The sequence below is a fragment of the Pagrus pagrus genome (assembly GCF_965226575.1).
Source record: "Pagrus pagrus genome assembly, chromosome: 12".
Taxonomy (NCBI): Eukaryota; Metazoa; Chordata; class Actinopteri; order Spariformes; family Sparidae; genus Pagrus; species Pagrus pagrus.
Window position 1 is genome coordinate 1,760,058 of NC_140196.1, and position 18,530 is coordinate 1,778,587.

Here is an 18,530-nt window from a genome sequence, read left to right on the forward strand (position 1 = left end):
CGAATCTGAAGGATTTGTGGTGGATTTAGTTTTCTGTTAGTGGAGGTCGGTCTGCTAACGGGTCAGAGGTCACAGAGACAGTGAAGTGATCAGCAGCTACATGTTTCTTTTCTTTCTAACATCTTCTCCATTTTCAGATCCACTGTGGTTCTGATTTGCTCCAAAGCTAACACACTCTGAACCGTTCTGTCTCACACTTTGGACGACTCTGCCGCTATCAGAGCCGAGCCAGGACCCCGTTCGCTCCTGCCAAGCTCCCGGCGAGGCCACCGCCGAAACACCAGCCTCTGAAAACGAGCGTTAAACCAAACAAACCCGACTCTAATCGTCTCCTCTCACTTGGCAGCCTGTTTGCTTTTTGGCTGCCAAACAAGGAGCTCCCGTTCAGCGCCATCCAACCCGGATTCAAAAAGGCTCAATATGTCCCACTTTGGGTTTTTATCACCTGTGCTTTTCATCACCTGGTCAACACTGTCGTCATGGAAACATCAGGAACAAGCTGCAGTGCAACAACACGACTAAACCTCTCACAAACACCACGCACGTCTTCAGGTTCTGATCTTCTGATCTACTTTACGAGAACAGAACTAAATTTAAACTTTAACTTAGTTGTTGTATGTGAGACATTAGCACAGTAATGTTGTGTTTAACGGCTCCGTCTGTTTATTTTAGCAGATAATTATCTCTAGTTTCTTCTCTGCTGTGTTCATGCTACAATCTTTGACACTGAAAAAAAGCAGTCCAACAGGTTTACAGTCAGTAAGACACCAGGTGAGTAACCTGCTGTGTCTGCACACGTGTTTCCTTTAAACTCACAGTTAAACAGACCTTTCAATCAACTCCACACGTGTCGTTCACACCAGTGAACCTCCAGCTTCACTGTCTGCTGCTCAGAGTAAATCAGAGACAGAAAGTGTTTCTGACGGGACGTCCACAGGGAGCGTCGCTGAACACAGATTACTCCAGAAGGACACGACCTCCATCACATTCCCTGTTTCTCTTTCTGACCGAGTCGTCAGCGTCTTCTTATCTGCCCGCGTCTAGACGATTATCTCCGCTGTTACGTAACGATTGGGCAACTTCAGCCGTTCATGGGAGATTCCTGCGTGGATCTTTTAAAAGAAGGCAGCGTACCCTGACAGGCCGAGCTGTCAACACGATACCGAAGATAGAAGAGAGTTTGTTTTTGGCTCCTGATGTCAGAGGATCTCTACACTCTCAGGTTTCCCCCTCACACGCCTCAGATCTGATATAAAACTGGTTCCCCGCCTGTTGTTTCCATACATGAAACTGATACTCTCAGATTGCTTCTTCTTTTATCACACTGTACCAAAGGAACAGGACAGAGTCATTTTCAGACCGAAACATCAGCAGCTCTGAACACATGAACGATGCACACAATGACTGTTAGTCATCAGAAACTCACATAGATGTGTCTCTGCTGGTAGCGCAGGAAGAGGTTGTGCATGATGGCGCCATCGTGAAGGTCCTCCAGGGTCGCCATGTCCTCCACCCCTCTGATGCTGCTGTGGTGCATGGGCTGCACCTTCTGTCGGGTGAGGGCATTCTGCTTGTAGGTGTACACCTGGGTCAGAGAAATGGAAAAATAAGGAGATAAGAAACAAGAGAATAACTCAAAAAACTCAAAACGTTCAGAAATCCCAGAAATCTGAGAGGCAATGACTTTAAAATCCCAGGAAAACATTCAACCCTGCTGCCTGACGTGTCGTCTACAGTAGAGTTGGTCCGTGACGACTTCCTGATCCAGTTCTGGGTCACCTGTTGGTGGAGGCCACACATGGACTTCAGGTCTGTCGGTTCTCTACCACAAGCTCTACATCTTTTATTTTTAGTTTTTTTTCTTTGTTTGGCTCTTTTATGACCCAGTGAGCCCGGTCCAGATCAGATAAAACCAGGACCACCAGACCAGGCCACAGCAGCTTCTCATAAATTTACAACTCAAACTTCCAGAAGCCCGAAAGCTGAAATACAGCTAAGTAAACTCTGGTAAGTGTGTCAGTTAACCAGGGTTCATCTTTTCTTCTCGGAGATGAACTGCGAGTAAAAAACATTTCAACTATTCGCAGCACATATTTTTGTGTCACAGTAATAATGATGCATAACAGAAACCAGCTGGGAGAACTGGACCGGCACAGGAAACATTACAACACACAGCTGCGTTCCTTTAAAAATCACAAAATGTTTTGAATGTTAAAAATGTTCAGAACCAGATAATATGTTCAACACACACATCAGGCTGAGCAGGTGTCTTATTCTTCAGGAGGACGATGGCGTCGCGCTCGGTGCTGAAACTTCATGAAGTCAGGTTTTCACTAACAGCCTCTCGGTGTCTGACCGACTGCTCGTACAGTTTAACTGTGTGATTTACAGCAGACGACTTCCTCACGGACAGATGATATCTCATGTTACTGCAGGAGTGTGAGGCCTGGAGGTAACAGACGGTCCTCTGGCTCTCACAGCACAGGTTCGGTCCAGGAGTGTCAGATGAGTAATAACGGTAAATGTTTAAAAAAGGTTCAGAATTCACTGCGATCAGAATAAATCAGTGGTGGAAAAGATAACGAGAGTGAAGCCAGGTGCAGATGAAATACGACGAGGAGAGCTCCAACTAAGTCTCAGCGACATGAGGTGCAGCTTCCAGAGTGAAAGTTCAGATTTAAAGATGATGTGAGTTCATTTTGTTGTTAGTTTAAAACTTCTCTTCTGTGATTTCAGATCATTCAGAGAAGGAAAGACGAGAAAAATAAGGACGTGAAGAGAAGAAATAGAGAAACAAAGAAAGCAGCCAGACAGAAGATTGTACAGACGGATATTCAGCTTTTTCCTGACTGTCAGTATCTGTGTTTTTGTGTCTGATTGCTGATGAGATAAAAGAATAAATGCAAATGCAGTAAGAAGTTCGTATTTTCCTCCTCCGGCTGGTTTTTGTGTGCACGTATTAAATGTCTCCCGCGGGCAGGACTTTAACCTTCCTGTCCTCCTCGCGGCTCATATGTCCCCTCACCTCCCTCACAGGTGACATACGGCAGATGGCTGAAGTTAACATGCCCCCGGGCTGCTGAAGACACAGTCAGGAGCTGGACGGAGGTTTGAGCAGACGGCTGCTTATCATCTGTGTCGGAGGACGAGGCCGAGCAGCTCCTCGAGACTAAACTCTGAGGGCAACGTTTGTCCTACAACGACGAGACAAAACCAGCGATAACTGATCCAGACATCACGCAAATGTTAATCCTTCCACCCTGACAGAGCTCGTCAGTCTGTGACGCTGTGCATTATCTTTTATTTAAGACTATGAAGCTTCATTACCGTCAGAGAGTTTTATCAGCAGTTCAGCTCAGGGAGAGGATCCGTCCAGCAGCTGTCTGCGCACTAAAAGATGAAACCTGTCACTTATTGAACACTTTCGCAGTCAAACACAAGCTTCACTAACTCATCTCCCAACAATCAGAAACAAAACTTCTCCTGCATCATAAATGTCTGTAACTACCAGTCTGTGAAGCTTCATGTGTATATTTGTGGTTCCTGGTTTGCATTTTATTCATGCAAACTACCTTTGACACAGTTATCTACTGTACAGCATCTACAAGAGTTAATAAGATGGAAATGATGTCTTCATGTTTGTGTTGGAGTAACATAACTTCAATAAAACAGCAAACTAGTTAATCAGCGAAAGGCGTCTGTGGAGGCTGAGGTCAGTTCACACCAGACAAAACATTTTAACACAAGTCTCCACTTTATCATCAGTATCACACAGAGAGGAGAGATTATCCATGAACTGTCTGTGATGATTTATAGGAACATCCTGAATCAGCCTGAGACTTGAGAGATAGATGATTTACTTTATTTCCTCCCAGATGACAATCGTCAGGAGATGAAGCCTCCATCTTATCCTGTCTAACAAAGATGCTGCAGTGCCACAAAATCTGATTAACTGCAATAACGCTGACAACTGAGGAACAAGCATCTCCAAAATATAAAAACACTGAGGAAATCCAGTTCAACATCTATACGCTGTTCTTGAAACCAGCGCTTCCTGCAGAGATCCTTCTGTTAATGAGCGACACCAGGAGACAGCAGGGAGGTCCAGCGGTGAACAGGAGGAGCTGCTGAGGTTAATGAAGAGCAGAGCTCAGATTATCATCGCTCTGCAGGAGGTCTGCAGCCTGCAGAGATCAGTGAGGGGGGTCTGCTCAGGGTGAGGACGGTCACAGAGGATCAACAGGTCAAACATCTGACTTCAGTTCTGCTGCATGACGTGACTGAGGACGTTCTCATGGGTCACCTCTCTGCTCACGTTTTACACCGTCAGACCTCGACCATGTCGGCTGCTGGGTGGAAAAAGCCGAGCAGCCAAACCCGGAGCTGTCTCAGCTGTTTCCATAAACAACAACACCACAACACACACATGAACACACACGTGCACACACTTGGTCTGGCTTGTTATTGAGTCTATGATGTGTTTCAGGGGTTTTTTCTGGCCTGTGAACACGAAAAACACGACGACGTCTCCCCACAGTCGCGACCCTTTGTCACAGCTGTATTTACAGCTCAGGTCTGATGTCCACAGCTTCTTTTCTCAGAGTCGGTTTTGAGAAAGTTCGACGTTTATTGTGCGGCTGCTTCGAGCACTGGCAGTTTAAAATCTTTAAACTGTTCAGAAACTGTTTTCTCATTTCTGACGTTGCTAAAGATTTAACATGAAACATTTCTGCAAAGACGACTCAACCTTTGTTTTGTTCTCTGTTGAGTTGCGTTCTCACATTATCCCAAATGTTTCTAACTACGTTCAAACCAGAGAAATCCACATGTTAACACGCTGCGTGTCATCTAGTCACAACGCCATAACCTTCAGGAGACTGGGGGAGGAAGATGGCTGGCGTGATTAAAACTTTAGAAAACATCATCTCACCGTGAACATTTCTGCCTGAGTCACGCTAATAGATTTTCATCGGCTGTGACGGTCGTTATACAAGGAAGACAACAACTCCCATGATCCCACGCTGCGGCCGTCTTGTGTTTTGTGGTGGTGAGGAGACCCCGAGCGTTCAGCTCATCTCCTTCTAATTTTAGCTGCATAATCAGCTGTTTGCTCAGTGAGCCACTTAAGGCAGTTTTCATAAAGCAGCTTAACTCTCACTTCTGTTGATGCACATGAAGACGATACGCTCAAAGGCTTTTGCTTTCATATTTCCACCTGAATGCACCGACGATCAGCTGGAGACTGAACTATTTCCACTGAGGAAATGAAGCCAAAACATGAAGGAACGATCAGCTCCGACCAGAGTTCAATGTCTTCAAATGAAATCATCTTCACCTTCATGTCTTTAACTTTGTACATTTGAACAAATGGAGATGTGACCGACAGGAAGGCAGATCGGTCCTGGTGTCACTGTCACTGGTGATGACTGATGATCTGGTTTCCTACATGAACTAAGCTGCATAAAGAAGTATAACAAGCCTGTAAGAGCATCAGCTGGATGATACACACACACACACACACCCTGAGCTCTGCCGTTGTCTGAAGCTGGTTGCTGACCTGCTGTGACCGAGCAGCTCAGGGTGACCGTTCCTGAAGAAAGCTGGTCTCTGTCTGAGGGGTCAATCACATCTGACCCACAACACACACACACACACACACACACACACACACACACACACACACACACACACACACACACACACACACACACACACACACACACACACACACACACACACACACACACACACACACACACACACACACACACACACACACACACTCCCCTCTGCCGGGCCTCGTTTCTCACACTCCAGCCTCGGTGACGCTGAACGTCTCAGACGGCTGAAATGTGATCGAGTCTCGTCAGCGCTGCGTTCACAACCTGCGTGTTCTGATGAGTTTATGAAATAAACAAACATTTGAGCCAAAATACCAGCGACGCCTCAAAATAAATGAAATCCTTCACCGTCACCATAAAATGTGTTTCCTCTTCACACTGACCTGGACTGACTTTAAGAAACGAGACTAAACAGTTTATCTCTGCTGGGAGACAGTTACAGCGAGTTAACTGACCCGTTAGACTAGTCAGGTGTAAACAGTGTTTACAGCCAACAGTCTGACACGTGCAGAGAGCGACTGTCAACACAGCCTGGTCGCTTCAGATACTCCTACTGTCGACCGTCTGGCATCAGCACAGACATGCAGTCAGTAAACTGATGCTTCCCTGATGTTTCTCTACTCACACGACGAGGAACTGCAACTGTTTCTTTATTCTCTGCTCATAGCGACTAGAGATTGATTGAGGCCGTAGGAAGTGTTAAACATTTTGGGAAACGTGTTGCATGTGTTGGGTAAATATACATCTTCACCAAGCAGACAGTTAGCTTAGCTTAGCATAAAGACTGGAAAGTGAGTATGGGTCTGTCTAAATGTACAACTCCCTAAACCCTGGTGGTATCAGGGGAGTAATGTACTGGGATGTTGTACTGTATTTCCCAAAATGTCAAACTATTCCTTTAAAAAGTCGACAATGATGAAGCACAATTTACTTTTGAAAAATCTGACAGAGCCGCCATCTTCTGCCAGCCGTAACCTGAATCTAACAACAGACAGAGTTCAAGACGAGAGGGCCGAAACTGGAGAAAACAGACAGGAGGTGGACGCTGCCTGTCCCCCTTTCTCTTCCTGTCATGGACAGTATTCATAGCATGACAGTCCCCGTCCCAGCAGCCCTCAGTGGGGGACAGGTTGTTCTTCGGCTTTGGCCTAATTAGGTTTCTAATTGGTCCAGTTGTCTTTGTGGGGATGAGTTTGGTCCACGCCTCGAGAACAAAGCCGCGGGGCCCAGCGCTAAGCCTAGCGACAGATGCTAACAGGAGTAAATCTCTGTGAAACAAAGCCATTAGACAGCATCTCTACAGAGGAAGAGGAGGAGGAGGAGGAGGAGGAGGAGGACGAGGAGGAGGAGGGGGTCACTGCTGTACCCTCGGATCAACAGGCTCTGTTCCTGGATCAGTCGGGATAAAGTCTGTTGTTCTTAATTATGTGGATCAGAAAGTGAATTTAAATTAATGTTCAGACAATTAGATGATTGGAAACCAGAGAAACTAACGAGTGACCGAGGAAGCATTTAATTAATCTGGATGCTTGAAGCCTGATGCTGAAATATAAGTTTACATTAGTTTGTAGAGCTGGTGGTGAAGCATCAGGTTTTTTGGTTCCACAATTGTTTCTGTTATTTTGTTTTTCTTGGTTGAATATTGAATTTTAATTGAAGGAGTGTTGAGATTTAGATTCCAAATCAAAATTCAGTTGAAATGAGCCTTCGATTTCAAAAACCCAAATCAAATGCAGTCCCCACGACTCTCTCCTTCAGGACCTAATGTTGGCAGGTCTGATGTCAATGCTCTCGATTTGAAACTATCAGCTTGAACTAACATGAAGCCTCTTTAAATGTGAGTGCTGCCTCAGAGTTTACCCAGAAGGAAGACCCAACACTGAGTGTGAACCCACGTTGAGCCTCCTTCAGACATCAGAACCAAACGGCTCTTTTATTGAAGGCTGATCGCTTCAATGACCTTTAATAAGGACTCAGACCGTCATGCCAGCGATCAGTTTATGACAGCACGAGGAACGAAACTCTTCATTTTGTCTTCAGGAGGGAAAGCTGAGCCCTCTCAGCCCCTCGCTGCCCCCTCACTTTGTCCGTCAGCGAGCTGAACAGGTAACCCTCCGCCCGCCTCCAGCTTCACCCCCCCACACACATCATCATCATCAAAAGCAGCAGCTGCTCTCTGAATCACCATTCATCTCCTGCTGTATTGTCCTGCAGTCAGCGCAGGAGGAGGAGGCTGTCTGCGCCGGCGAAAACACTGAAACCTGAGCAAGACGAGAGAAAAACCCTGCGACCTCCGACATCACACACTCACTCAGACAGACACACACCGCTCACACACTAACGTTACAACCACTCGAGACAACTTTAGGCTTCGGCGCACATAATAAACCACAATATTCATAATGTGCTTCACAGGGTGATCAACTACCAGTGAGATACATTCACCACTTCCTGTAATCATGTTTCACATTAAAGGTTCATAAAGCTATCCTTTGCTGTAGCTAGCTAACGTTAGCCACTTAGCACATGGCTTAGTTAGTGGCCCTCATGGCCCTCGACCGGGACTTTGGAGTCACAACGGGCGACGGAGGTGATTTACAGCGGCTTTATTTAGTTTATGTCCAGTTGTGTTGTTGTGTCAAGTGTGTTTTACGATGAGTCAACGAGGCGATTAAGCTCGTCTTGATTGCAGAAGTTGTGGGGTTGTATTCTTCTGTTTGGTAAGAAAAATGTGTGTATACATATTTCATTTCTTCACCTTTTGTGAGTTTATTTTTTTTCATTTATCAACTAAAAGCTGGCAAACATTTTCCAGCCGATACTACGGGCACTTTTTGACACTACAAAGTGGTATTAGGAAACAGGACGGGCCGGGGCTAGCTGGTTAGCATGCTAACTTCAGTAGATATCTCTTCAACACCGACATCTTGAAATGTTAAAATGTTCTGAAACTAAATTTCCGGCCTTATCTTTAAACATCGCCTCTTTAAGAAATGTGTAAAATGTTCATTTAATACATAAAAGTTTTCGGGCCAGAAGGTGGCGCTAGAGGAAGGGTCAAAGGGCCGGTAGATTTATCAGGGTACACCCTCTGGGAAGTATCAATGTTAATACTAAATCCATTCCTGAACTGAAGCGGTGATCAGACAGACGAGTCATCCTCGCTGCTTCAAGACGGGAATAACATCTGACTGAGACATAAACATAAATATACACACACTTCAGCGTGAGACATGCACAGAGTCAACTATCTGTAATGGAGGCGTAAAGTACAAGCACACAAAGAGATTAATATGCAAGCATGAACACACACACACACACACACACACAGGAGGGGGTGGGGTTTACAGTAGTGTGCTCCTCTGATTGGTCAGCGCTGGCTTTCCTTACAAAGAGCAACATCTGCTCCGAAGCTGAGCAGGTGACGTCCATCTCCAGTTACACACAACAGACGGCTGGCACACACATACACACATATACACACACACACATGCACGAACACAAAGAAACATCTATGTATATCGATATCTAGATGAAAACACACACAATCCTCACAAACACACAACATGACAGACACACACATTATTTGCAAGCCTGAGTTCACTGTCTTGCTCACACTTCATGTACATGTTCAGGGATTGAACCTGTGACTCTTCTGTTACAGGACGGTGCTGGATGTCCAGCTGACACTCATCTCGTTGCAGTTTGCAGGAGTAAGAATCGTTTTTCGAGCAGTTAATTCTTCTAAAGCTTAAACAGATTGAGTGTGACAGTCTCGTGCTGCCTTTATTTCCAAACTCTGAGCGCAGCAAATTAAAACCTCCCCGTCTGTCGGGACCGACGAACACTCAGCACACGATTATTAATGCTGTCAGAGAGGAGAGGGTGAAACAAAACAAGAGACAGAAAGAGAAACAGAGGAAACAAAGACACAAGAAGAGAAGTGAAGTTGACAAATGAGAGACGAAGGTAAGAGACACCAAGAGACAATGTAAAAGAAGATGAGACGGACAGAACAAGAGGAACAAAGGATGAAAAAGAATGAAAGAAGAAACAATTAAAAATTAAAGCTGCAAGCAGCGATGAACGGGCCCTCGCCCCCCCACGTACGTCGGGCCGTGGCGCCGTCGGAGGGCAGACGCAGAGGGAGAGTCTGTCCACTATGTGGCCCGAGAGTTCACCCATCAATTATATGTCATGTTGTAATGTATGATTTGGAGAAAACAGCCTGTGAATGTCATGTAAACTGGATGATGTTTGTCGTCACAGCACATAGCTGAGCGAAAGATAGCGCCTCAGTGAGCTTCTGTCAGAAATGCATGTGTGTGTTGTGTGAGAGAAAGTGTGTGTGAGTGTGTGTGTGTGTCTTTTGGTTTCACTTCTGTTTTGTTGTGCTTGCTTTTATTGTGTGAAGCTCTTTGTGCTACATTGTATTTGTATTAAATGTGCGATATAAATGACGTCTGATTGATTGATATCAGACTGACCCACAACACAACGTAGCCACCTAGTGGACAGTTTGTGTCCAACACACACCACACATTGACGTGGCTCTTACAGTGGCCAAGCATTGAAAGCTCAGACTGTCATGCCCACCAGGAATAACGTAGGCGAAAGCTTTTTACAACTCTTCATCATCAAGGTATGAGGATGAGTCTTAGTGACGGTGAAGTCTGTGGTGTTAAATCTGTAGGGCAAGTTAATTAAAGTACGAGCCGTGGAAATGGGTGGAAATGGCGGGAACATCTCAACTTTGAACCAAAATGGCAAACTTCCCGTTGGACTGAGGTTGTGGGTCCAAGAGGCTTTTTTGTGCGTTTGGTCACGATACTTATGCGTGCCGAAATTCGTTAGCGTATGTGCATGTAGGAGGCGGGGCTTCAAGTTTGACAAAATGGCCACTGTGAACCAAAGTGGCCGACTTCCTGTTGGACTGAGGGTTTCGGTGCCCAGGGGTATTTTGTGCGTCTGGTCATGATACATATGTTTATCGGAGGCAAAAGCTTTTGACAAGGTGTCATCATCAAGGTCTGAAGATGATATTTAGTGAGTGTGAAGTCTGTGGCGTTAAATCTGTAGGACTAGTGAAATAAAGTACGAAGTAAGAAGCTATTGAGCTAACATGCTAATATTTACATATAAAAATTTATAAAAAATAATAAAAAGATATTTAGAGATGTAAAATGTAAAAACAACAGGTGTATCTCATGCAGCCAGTGTAGTTACATGATCCCACACTGATTTTGAGTCAATTGATCACATGACCTGGAAGCTATTGAGCTAACATGCTAATATTTACATATAAAAATTAATAAAAATTAATTAAAAATATTTAGAGACGTAAAACGTAAAAACAAGAGGCGTATCTCATGCAGCCAGTGTAGTTACATGATCCCACACTGATTTTGAGTCAATTGATCACATGACCTGGAAGCTATTGAGCTAAAATGCTAATATTTACATATAAAAATTAATGAAAAATAATAAAAATTAAAACTGCAAGCAGTGATGAACGGACCCTCACCCCCCCACGTACGTTGGGCTGTGGCGCCATCGGAGGCTGTGCGCCCAGATGTGTGTTCGTCCGTTGCCTTTGGAAATTTCCTACCTAAATGGGATACGTGTCACACAAAACACAACAGTGGAATATTCAGTGACTTCCTGTGTCCAGTGGGTGGCGCTATAGATAAGACACAGTATTGATGCAGAGACGTATTCAGGGTGAGCTCCTCTACATGTGTGAGCAGTTTGATGCAGATGGGCAAGTCATAAGGACTTCCTGTGTGATGGCGAAGGATCACAAGTGACCGCACCGCCACGCCCACCAGGTGTAACACAGGCTGTGGAAGGTCTGAGGATGCTGCTGAGTGAATGTGAAGTCTGTGGTGTTAAATCTGTAGGACGAGTTAGTGAAAGTACGAGGCAGAAAAATGGGTTTTAAATGGGAGAAAATGGCGACATTCTGAACTTTTAACCAAAATGGCAGACTTCCCGTTGGACTGAGGGTATGCGTCCAAGACGGTTTTTTGTGCGTCATCAAGGTCTCAGGATGATACTTAGTGAGTAGAATAAATAATCCTTACAGATACAATAGGTCCTCGCACGAGATTCATGCTCGGGCCCTAACAAGAACAAGAAAGTAAAATGAGTTAATGAGTAGGACAGAGACAGAGAGAGAGAGAGAGAGAGAGAGAGAGAGAGAGAGAGAGAGAGAGAGAGAGGGAGAGAGAGAGAGGAGGAGTGAGCTACTAAAAAGGATCAAGAAGAAAAGATAAAAGGGGAAAGCAACAGACAAAAGAGGAGATGAGAGGAAAATTAATGAATGGAGGGAAACAAAAGAGACAAAAAGAAGTTAGAAAAGACAGAAAAGGACGAGACGATGAAAACATTTAACACGTAGTGACCAAGAGAAGGGAGACGACAAAAAGAGGCAAAGAGAGCAAATAAAGAAGAGTAAAGATGAAAAAGGAAGAGAAGAAAGGAGACAGGAAGACTTGTTTTCCAGGTCTCTCCAGGCTACAGTCATGCTAATGCTAACATCAGCACGCTCAGATATCCACAATGACTGCATGCTTATGTTCAGCAGGTGCAGTTCACCATGTTTTCAGGGAGACGCGCTGCTCCACCTCTGATTGCTTGCCTCGTATCGTGTCTGACATGCTGGTTTATGAGCTGTAGTTTCCTCAGTAAACACAGCGACCTCTTCTGCTGCTCCTCTCTGGGTCGCTCATTCTCGAGTGTCTCTGGGCCGGGCAGAGTGGACCGGGCTGTCGGAGATGCTGCAGCTGCCATGAGGTCGTGTGTTTACTGGGGGAACTACAGCTGATCTGATGCATCAGCTCTGCTGCTGGCTGTTTGTTTTATAAACCAGCCACAACCCACTTACACCAGACAGCCACTGAATGTACAGTCAGAAAATAGCACGCTAGCTTGCTAATTCTTGTCTCATTTGTCGTGTGGTTAAACAGTAAATTCATCCGGACCCATTAGCCTCGGACCACGGTACCCAGGGGGGTGTGGACACAGGAGGACAGCCGAGAACAGGCACTCGGCTGTGGGCATGGGCCTAACCGATCTCCCCCCTTCTCGTCGTCCAGCAGACTTCTAGTAGTCTCTGTCAAAATATGTCCAAAGTAATTACAAGTCATCAATTTTGCGAGAGTCAGACTGACATTGTTGTCCCTGCAGTGACATTACTACTGTGGCTTAAAACAGCCACAAAACATCCCCTTAACTATAACAGCTACTCTGTGCAACAGCACCCAACACCTACGCCCTCTGTAAACTGTGGTGGAGAGTCATTAGCTTCGGTGACCAGCAGGTCTCAGAGTCTGTGAGTGAGTCGAAGCCGGGAGATAAGAATGCCTTAATCTGCCGCTAAATCTGCAGGACAATACGCTGGCTCGACATGACCCTAAATCCCTCAGCGCTCACACTCACGGGCCGTCTTCTGGTAGTGACCCTCTGCTGCTCACCGGCTACACAGGAAGTCTTTGTTAAAGCTGTCAGCACAGGAGGGTCGAGCAGAGTAAATCCACCCGAACGCTTCACGCAGGTAATTGTCTGCCGGCCCGATTCTGAGGCGAGGTGGCAGCACGTCGTCTGAACTCACCTAAATTCAGGAGTTAAGTTCTTCAAAATCCCACAAAAGGAAATCACTACATATAGATGAAAAAATAATGTCAAGACGCATCAAGAAAGCTGTGTGTGTGTGTGTGTGTGTGTGTGTGTGTGTGTGTGTGTGTGCACCATATAAATGTTATATAACTGCAAGGTGTGTTGACACAACCTGATGCTGGAAGCCTCGTCCGTCTTCCACGTGATGCTTTAATGTTTGGAGTCAAAGCAAGCACATGAGGAAGCGTCCGTCCGTCTCTCATGACACTTTACAGTCAACCCACATGTGTGTAGATCAACACCTTGATGAGGAAACTTCACAGCTCACTGAGACTCAGTGTTTAATGTGGACTCTTCCCTCAAAACTGCTCAACTTGTTGATTCATTTTACTTCTTAACAACCAGCCAAAACATACATTAAGCACACAGTGACCTTCGTTCCACACGTCCTTCACCTCGCCCGTTGTTTTCACTACATATGGATCGCGGAGGTAATACAGAACCATATGGCGTTTAGAGGATTTGCTGCATCTTGAGCTGATCCCAAATTATGAGTGGACCTCTGTAAGCTGTCCTGGGGGTTTACGGCAGCGTCAGCAGAGGTACGAGAACGATGAAGGTGTTTCCCCATCGGCCATTTTTATTTCTGTTGGACACTGAGGTCAGAATATTTGGCCTTTTCTGTCAAGTAGGTAGTGAGAGGAACTATAAGCCTCAAAAACAAATATCTAATATCTAATACATCAAAAACTAATATCTGATTCACTTTGAATATAATTATACCAATTATTAATACAAATACATCACATAGTTTGGCACATGACGACAACAGACGTGTTCTTTGTGATGGTTTTTTGTCACGTGACTGGTTGTTTTTCTTCTGTAAGTTACTAAAGTGAAACAATTATAAAATAAAGTGTGTTTGCAGTCTTGGTTCCCTCACATCATCGACTTTGTGTCTCTTACTTGTTCTTTTTAGACTAATTTCACATAACTGGAACATGAGTAACAATAAAAGAAGTCCCTTTCCCCGATTCTCATCTTAACGTACGAGCAACAAAAGTACTTTCCTGCGACCTAAATGTTCACGTACGCATGAGGTTGCATTGACCATCGTTCAGCACCAGAGATCCCACCCCAGTTCTTCATAGACCTGGAGCAGGCACTTTGTGGGAGACAGGAAGTACAGCATGGCCCAAGAAATAAAAATGCAACTGAGATCCTGAAGTCAAACTGCAGGAAACTGACCCTCGGTTTTAAAGACGTTTACGTGGTTTCAGAGAGAGAGATCTCACCTGGCCGTAGTCTGTGGCGAAGACAACAACACCTCCAGAGCACGAGGACACGGTGCTGGGAAGGTACTGCTCATCCTCCCGTAACCACACCCGGTCACCCTGCAAGAGAAGATGAATGTTAGTTTTACTTGTCTGAAGGCAAAATCAAATACAGCCGACCACAACAAAGGAGACCAATCAAATACTTCAAATCAGGCTTACAGAAGTCAGGAAAATGTCTGACGGCCTCTTGAGATCGTGAAAGATCATTTGACGTTCATGTTTCTATTCTGTGATTTTGAGGTCATGTGATGTTTTACTTTGGCTCAAGATATCAGCCTTCATCTGTTGTTGCCATGGCGTCACCGCAGCGCTGACCTCTCTCTGACCAATAGGAGGGTCTCGGCTGTCGGAAGCGTGAAAAAAACTCTGCAGTGTCGAGTTTCAGAAATCTGGACCTGCGCTCACCCCAGAGGCCAGTAAACCTGCATGTTTATTGATGCTCTTCAGTGGCCGCCAGCAGGGACAGAAAACACTTTTATACCTGTTGACCTGTCGGGTTTACTGCTGCTGGTTGCTACAGTGTTTCCCCTTCGGCTAACAGCTGGATATTTAATCAGCAGAGCTGTGTTTGTGGAGAATTAGCGGATAGTTGTTGGTACGTAGGAAGAAAGTCTGAGTCTTAACTGCATGTTTGGAGGTTTGTGTCTCGGTATTTTTTATGTTATTTGGCTCTGAATGTGACCACGGTACCAAAACAGTGAGTGCACATTTAGAAAAGCTTTATTTCTGGAAATGTGGATTACATTTGTTTGACGACATTCACTGTAAACAGAACGATCTCAGGGAAAACTCAGACCTGTAGAGGCAAACTCTGCAAATATCACTGAGCTGAAGAACGAGAGGCCCTGGAAGTGGATTCCCTCCTAATCGCATAGCCACATGTGCCGCTGTTCATTAGCGTGACGAGCTAATGCTAATGGGAAAAACAAACGGTGCACTTTTGTGAGATGCCCCTCCTCCTTCTGAACCAGACATACGAACGACCTTTGACCCCCGAGCCCTCACTCTGACTGAGTTGTCCTGGCGTGGCGGAGAGGGGCACCTGGCTGGGAGAGAGTTAGTGAATGAATGGATGGGTGGGGGTAACACACACACACACACACACACACACACACACACACACACACACACACACACACACACACACACACACACACACACACACACACACACACACACACACACACACACACACACACACACCCGGGGTAAAGCTCAGGTCTGCAGTGTCAGCAGTGGATCAGAGGGGGCTGTGTGTTGTTGTAAACCCCTCCGTCCTCTCTGAAGAGGAACCGCACGATTCAAAGCTCCTGGGATCTGCTGCGGGGAGATAAATCTGACGCTCAGAGGAAACTCATAAACTAGCTCAGCTTTGATCCCGACGTCTGTCAGACAACTTACTCGTCTGAAATATAAAAGGAAGAGTTGATCCTGCAGAGGCACAAACGTGATCTGTGATCCTCAGTGAAGATCTTGTTTTCGCTTTTTAAACATTGTCCGGTGGTTTCTGCAAGTTCTTCACACCTTTTCAGGCCTTTTATGTCTCATTATTGTCAGAAGTGGTGGAGACAGACTCATATTTGGGGAGAGAGAACGGGATGCAATCAAACCAACTCAACCCACAATCCAAAATACATATTTTTCCTCTCACCTCGTCTATTTATCCATCTAGATGGTTGTTGTTGCTCTTGAATACAATACAAACTAGATGGCACTCGTCTATTGTGATATTTAGGTGGGACAATATCCTGATATAAAATTTGGGATATCAGGAAGTTGAACAGGTTGTTGGTTTCATTTGCTGACCACGGGGAAATACATAGAATAATGTCAGCGTTACATTTAAAAACAAAAAAGGTTATAGACCAAATTATTCATAGAAAACTTTCCCAAACAAAACAGACAAAGAAACACAAAGAAGAGTTCATTGTGATGTTGTCAGCGGCTGACGTCTGCCTCTTTGATGCTGCAGAAAGAGGAACCAAACAAAGGAAGATGTCCCATTGTGGCGCTCACAAAGAGGAGGCGTGTGCTGTTTACCAGCCGCGGCCATACGGACATTCCTGACGTGCATGCACATCAAGTTTGGGTGGAGAAAAGAAAAAGAGAGGGGTCTCCCTCCTCCCAGCAGCACACGTCCAGGGCTCCTTTACCACCAACGCACCCCCGACACACACACACACACACACACACACACACACACACACACACACACACACACACACACACACACACACACACACACACACACACACACACACACACACACACACACACACACACACACACACACACACACACACACTTCTTCTTTGTGGGTAGCGTGTGCCGCCCGCCCTCTCTCCGCTGAGGGGAGGGCGGGCAGCATCTGACAGTGGCTCACTATCTTATTGTGCGTTCCCTCCCTCCACCCTTAATCCACTCCCTCCCTCTCTCCTCGCTCTCCTCCTCACACACACTCACACACTCTGACCCACAGAACTACTAGCCCAGTTCTAAACTAGGGCTCTGAGCCAAGAAGCCTCTGCTTCACCTCCTCTCCCTCATTCATCACCGCTGATTGCTTGAAATTTGAACATCAAACATCTCGTTTGTACTTTTCCGATGAAGCAAAGAAAATGAGACGCTGAGGAGCGTTTCTCTGTTAACGGACACAAAACACACATATCAGATATTGTTCCTGCATTAAAATGTCTAAAAACTACTTCACCTTTGTTCTATATTTTTCTGAGAAACGCTGCGTTTCATCTGGTCGCCTGTCGCTAAGACTCCAGCAGAGTCAGAGAGCGAGGTTAAATGTAACGTGAGTAAAACTGTAAAACATCGTCATTGAACGCTGGTTGATTATTGGTGCGTTTGCTGCCAGCGGAGGGAGTTAGACCGCAGGATCATTTGTGTTTATTCAACCCAAACAGCCAGATTACTTTATGGACGCTTAAGATAGAAAGCAACAGCATGAATTCAGGTGAGCCTCTGAGTGAAGTCAGCACTCAGCAGAGACTCTGGTTCTGGTTCTGGTTCTGGTTCTCTGTCTCCTCTCTGCAACGTCACGTTCATGAAGTAAAGTCCATTTCCCCTCCAGCTCCAGTCAGCAGTCAACATTACAGAACAGAAACAGCCGACAGTGGAGGTCACCTCCGGATCACTGCTGCAGTCAGGCTGATCAACAGGAGTGAAGATAAATCCACTTTTTAATCCCACAAGTTACAAAGTAACTCTGATGTGAATTTAAGTTATAAAAAGGTTGGACAGCACAGCCCCAGGTTCTGCCGTCAGGGGCTTCAGGGTTGTTAGTCAACTCGACCACCAACACTTCATCTGAAGTTATCTGAGGCTGAGAAACTTCCTGCTGAAAACAGTCTCACTTCCTGGTTTATTTACGTTGTTCGGGTCCAATATCCCGTCCAGTTGGGCTTCAAAACGTCTGACATCATGAATGTTTGAGATTCCCCAATCCTGCTTCACGGTCACGGTGCCAAAACGGCTCTTCACATAAATACCACAATAATCTAGAAACTTCACAAACCACCAGGAATCACATCGAACATCTTTCATCGACCGAAGACGACATGAAGACACTTTTAACCAAAGTAGGAAAAACAACTGCTGTTATGAGGAATTTCTACCGAAGCAGAGACATGAAAGGACACTGGGCCTCAGCCGAGCTAATGTCAACACATGAGCCGGGGAACGCTGAGGAGTCTGGACTGGGCCGGGGAGCTGAGGATCAAGGCCCAGCTGTTGCACCAGTAAAGACCTCTGAGCCGCTCATTCCAGTTAAATCTGAGTAAACTACCTCACAGAGCAGTCAGAGGTGTCAGAGCACCTCTTTCATCAGCAGGACAGATTATTAAAGTGGGAAAGAAACTGTTATCCTGAAGTCTAGACTCATCTTACACCCTTTATTCAAAGAAACTGCATCAGTAAAACAACCTGATGTTCTGGTTTCTTTGTT

General features: G+C 45.5%; 1 protein-coding gene across 2 annotated transcripts in view; it reads right to left on the reverse strand.

The window, feature by feature from the left end:
• Positions 1-18,530, reverse strand: part of myo10 (myosin X) — a 112,131-nt gene that overhangs the window by 64,882 nt on the left and 28,719 nt on the right. For both annotated transcript variants that reach the window (XM_084369251.1, XM_084369250.1), the window contains exons 2-3: positions 14,534-14,632; positions 1,427-1,585 (exon numbers count right to left, since the gene is read on the reverse strand). In XM_084369251.1, the coding sequence (XP_084225377.1) occupies positions 1,427-1,585; positions 14,534-14,632 (258 nt within the window). The remainder of the gene's footprint in view (positions 1-1,426; positions 1,586-14,533; positions 14,633-18,530) is intronic.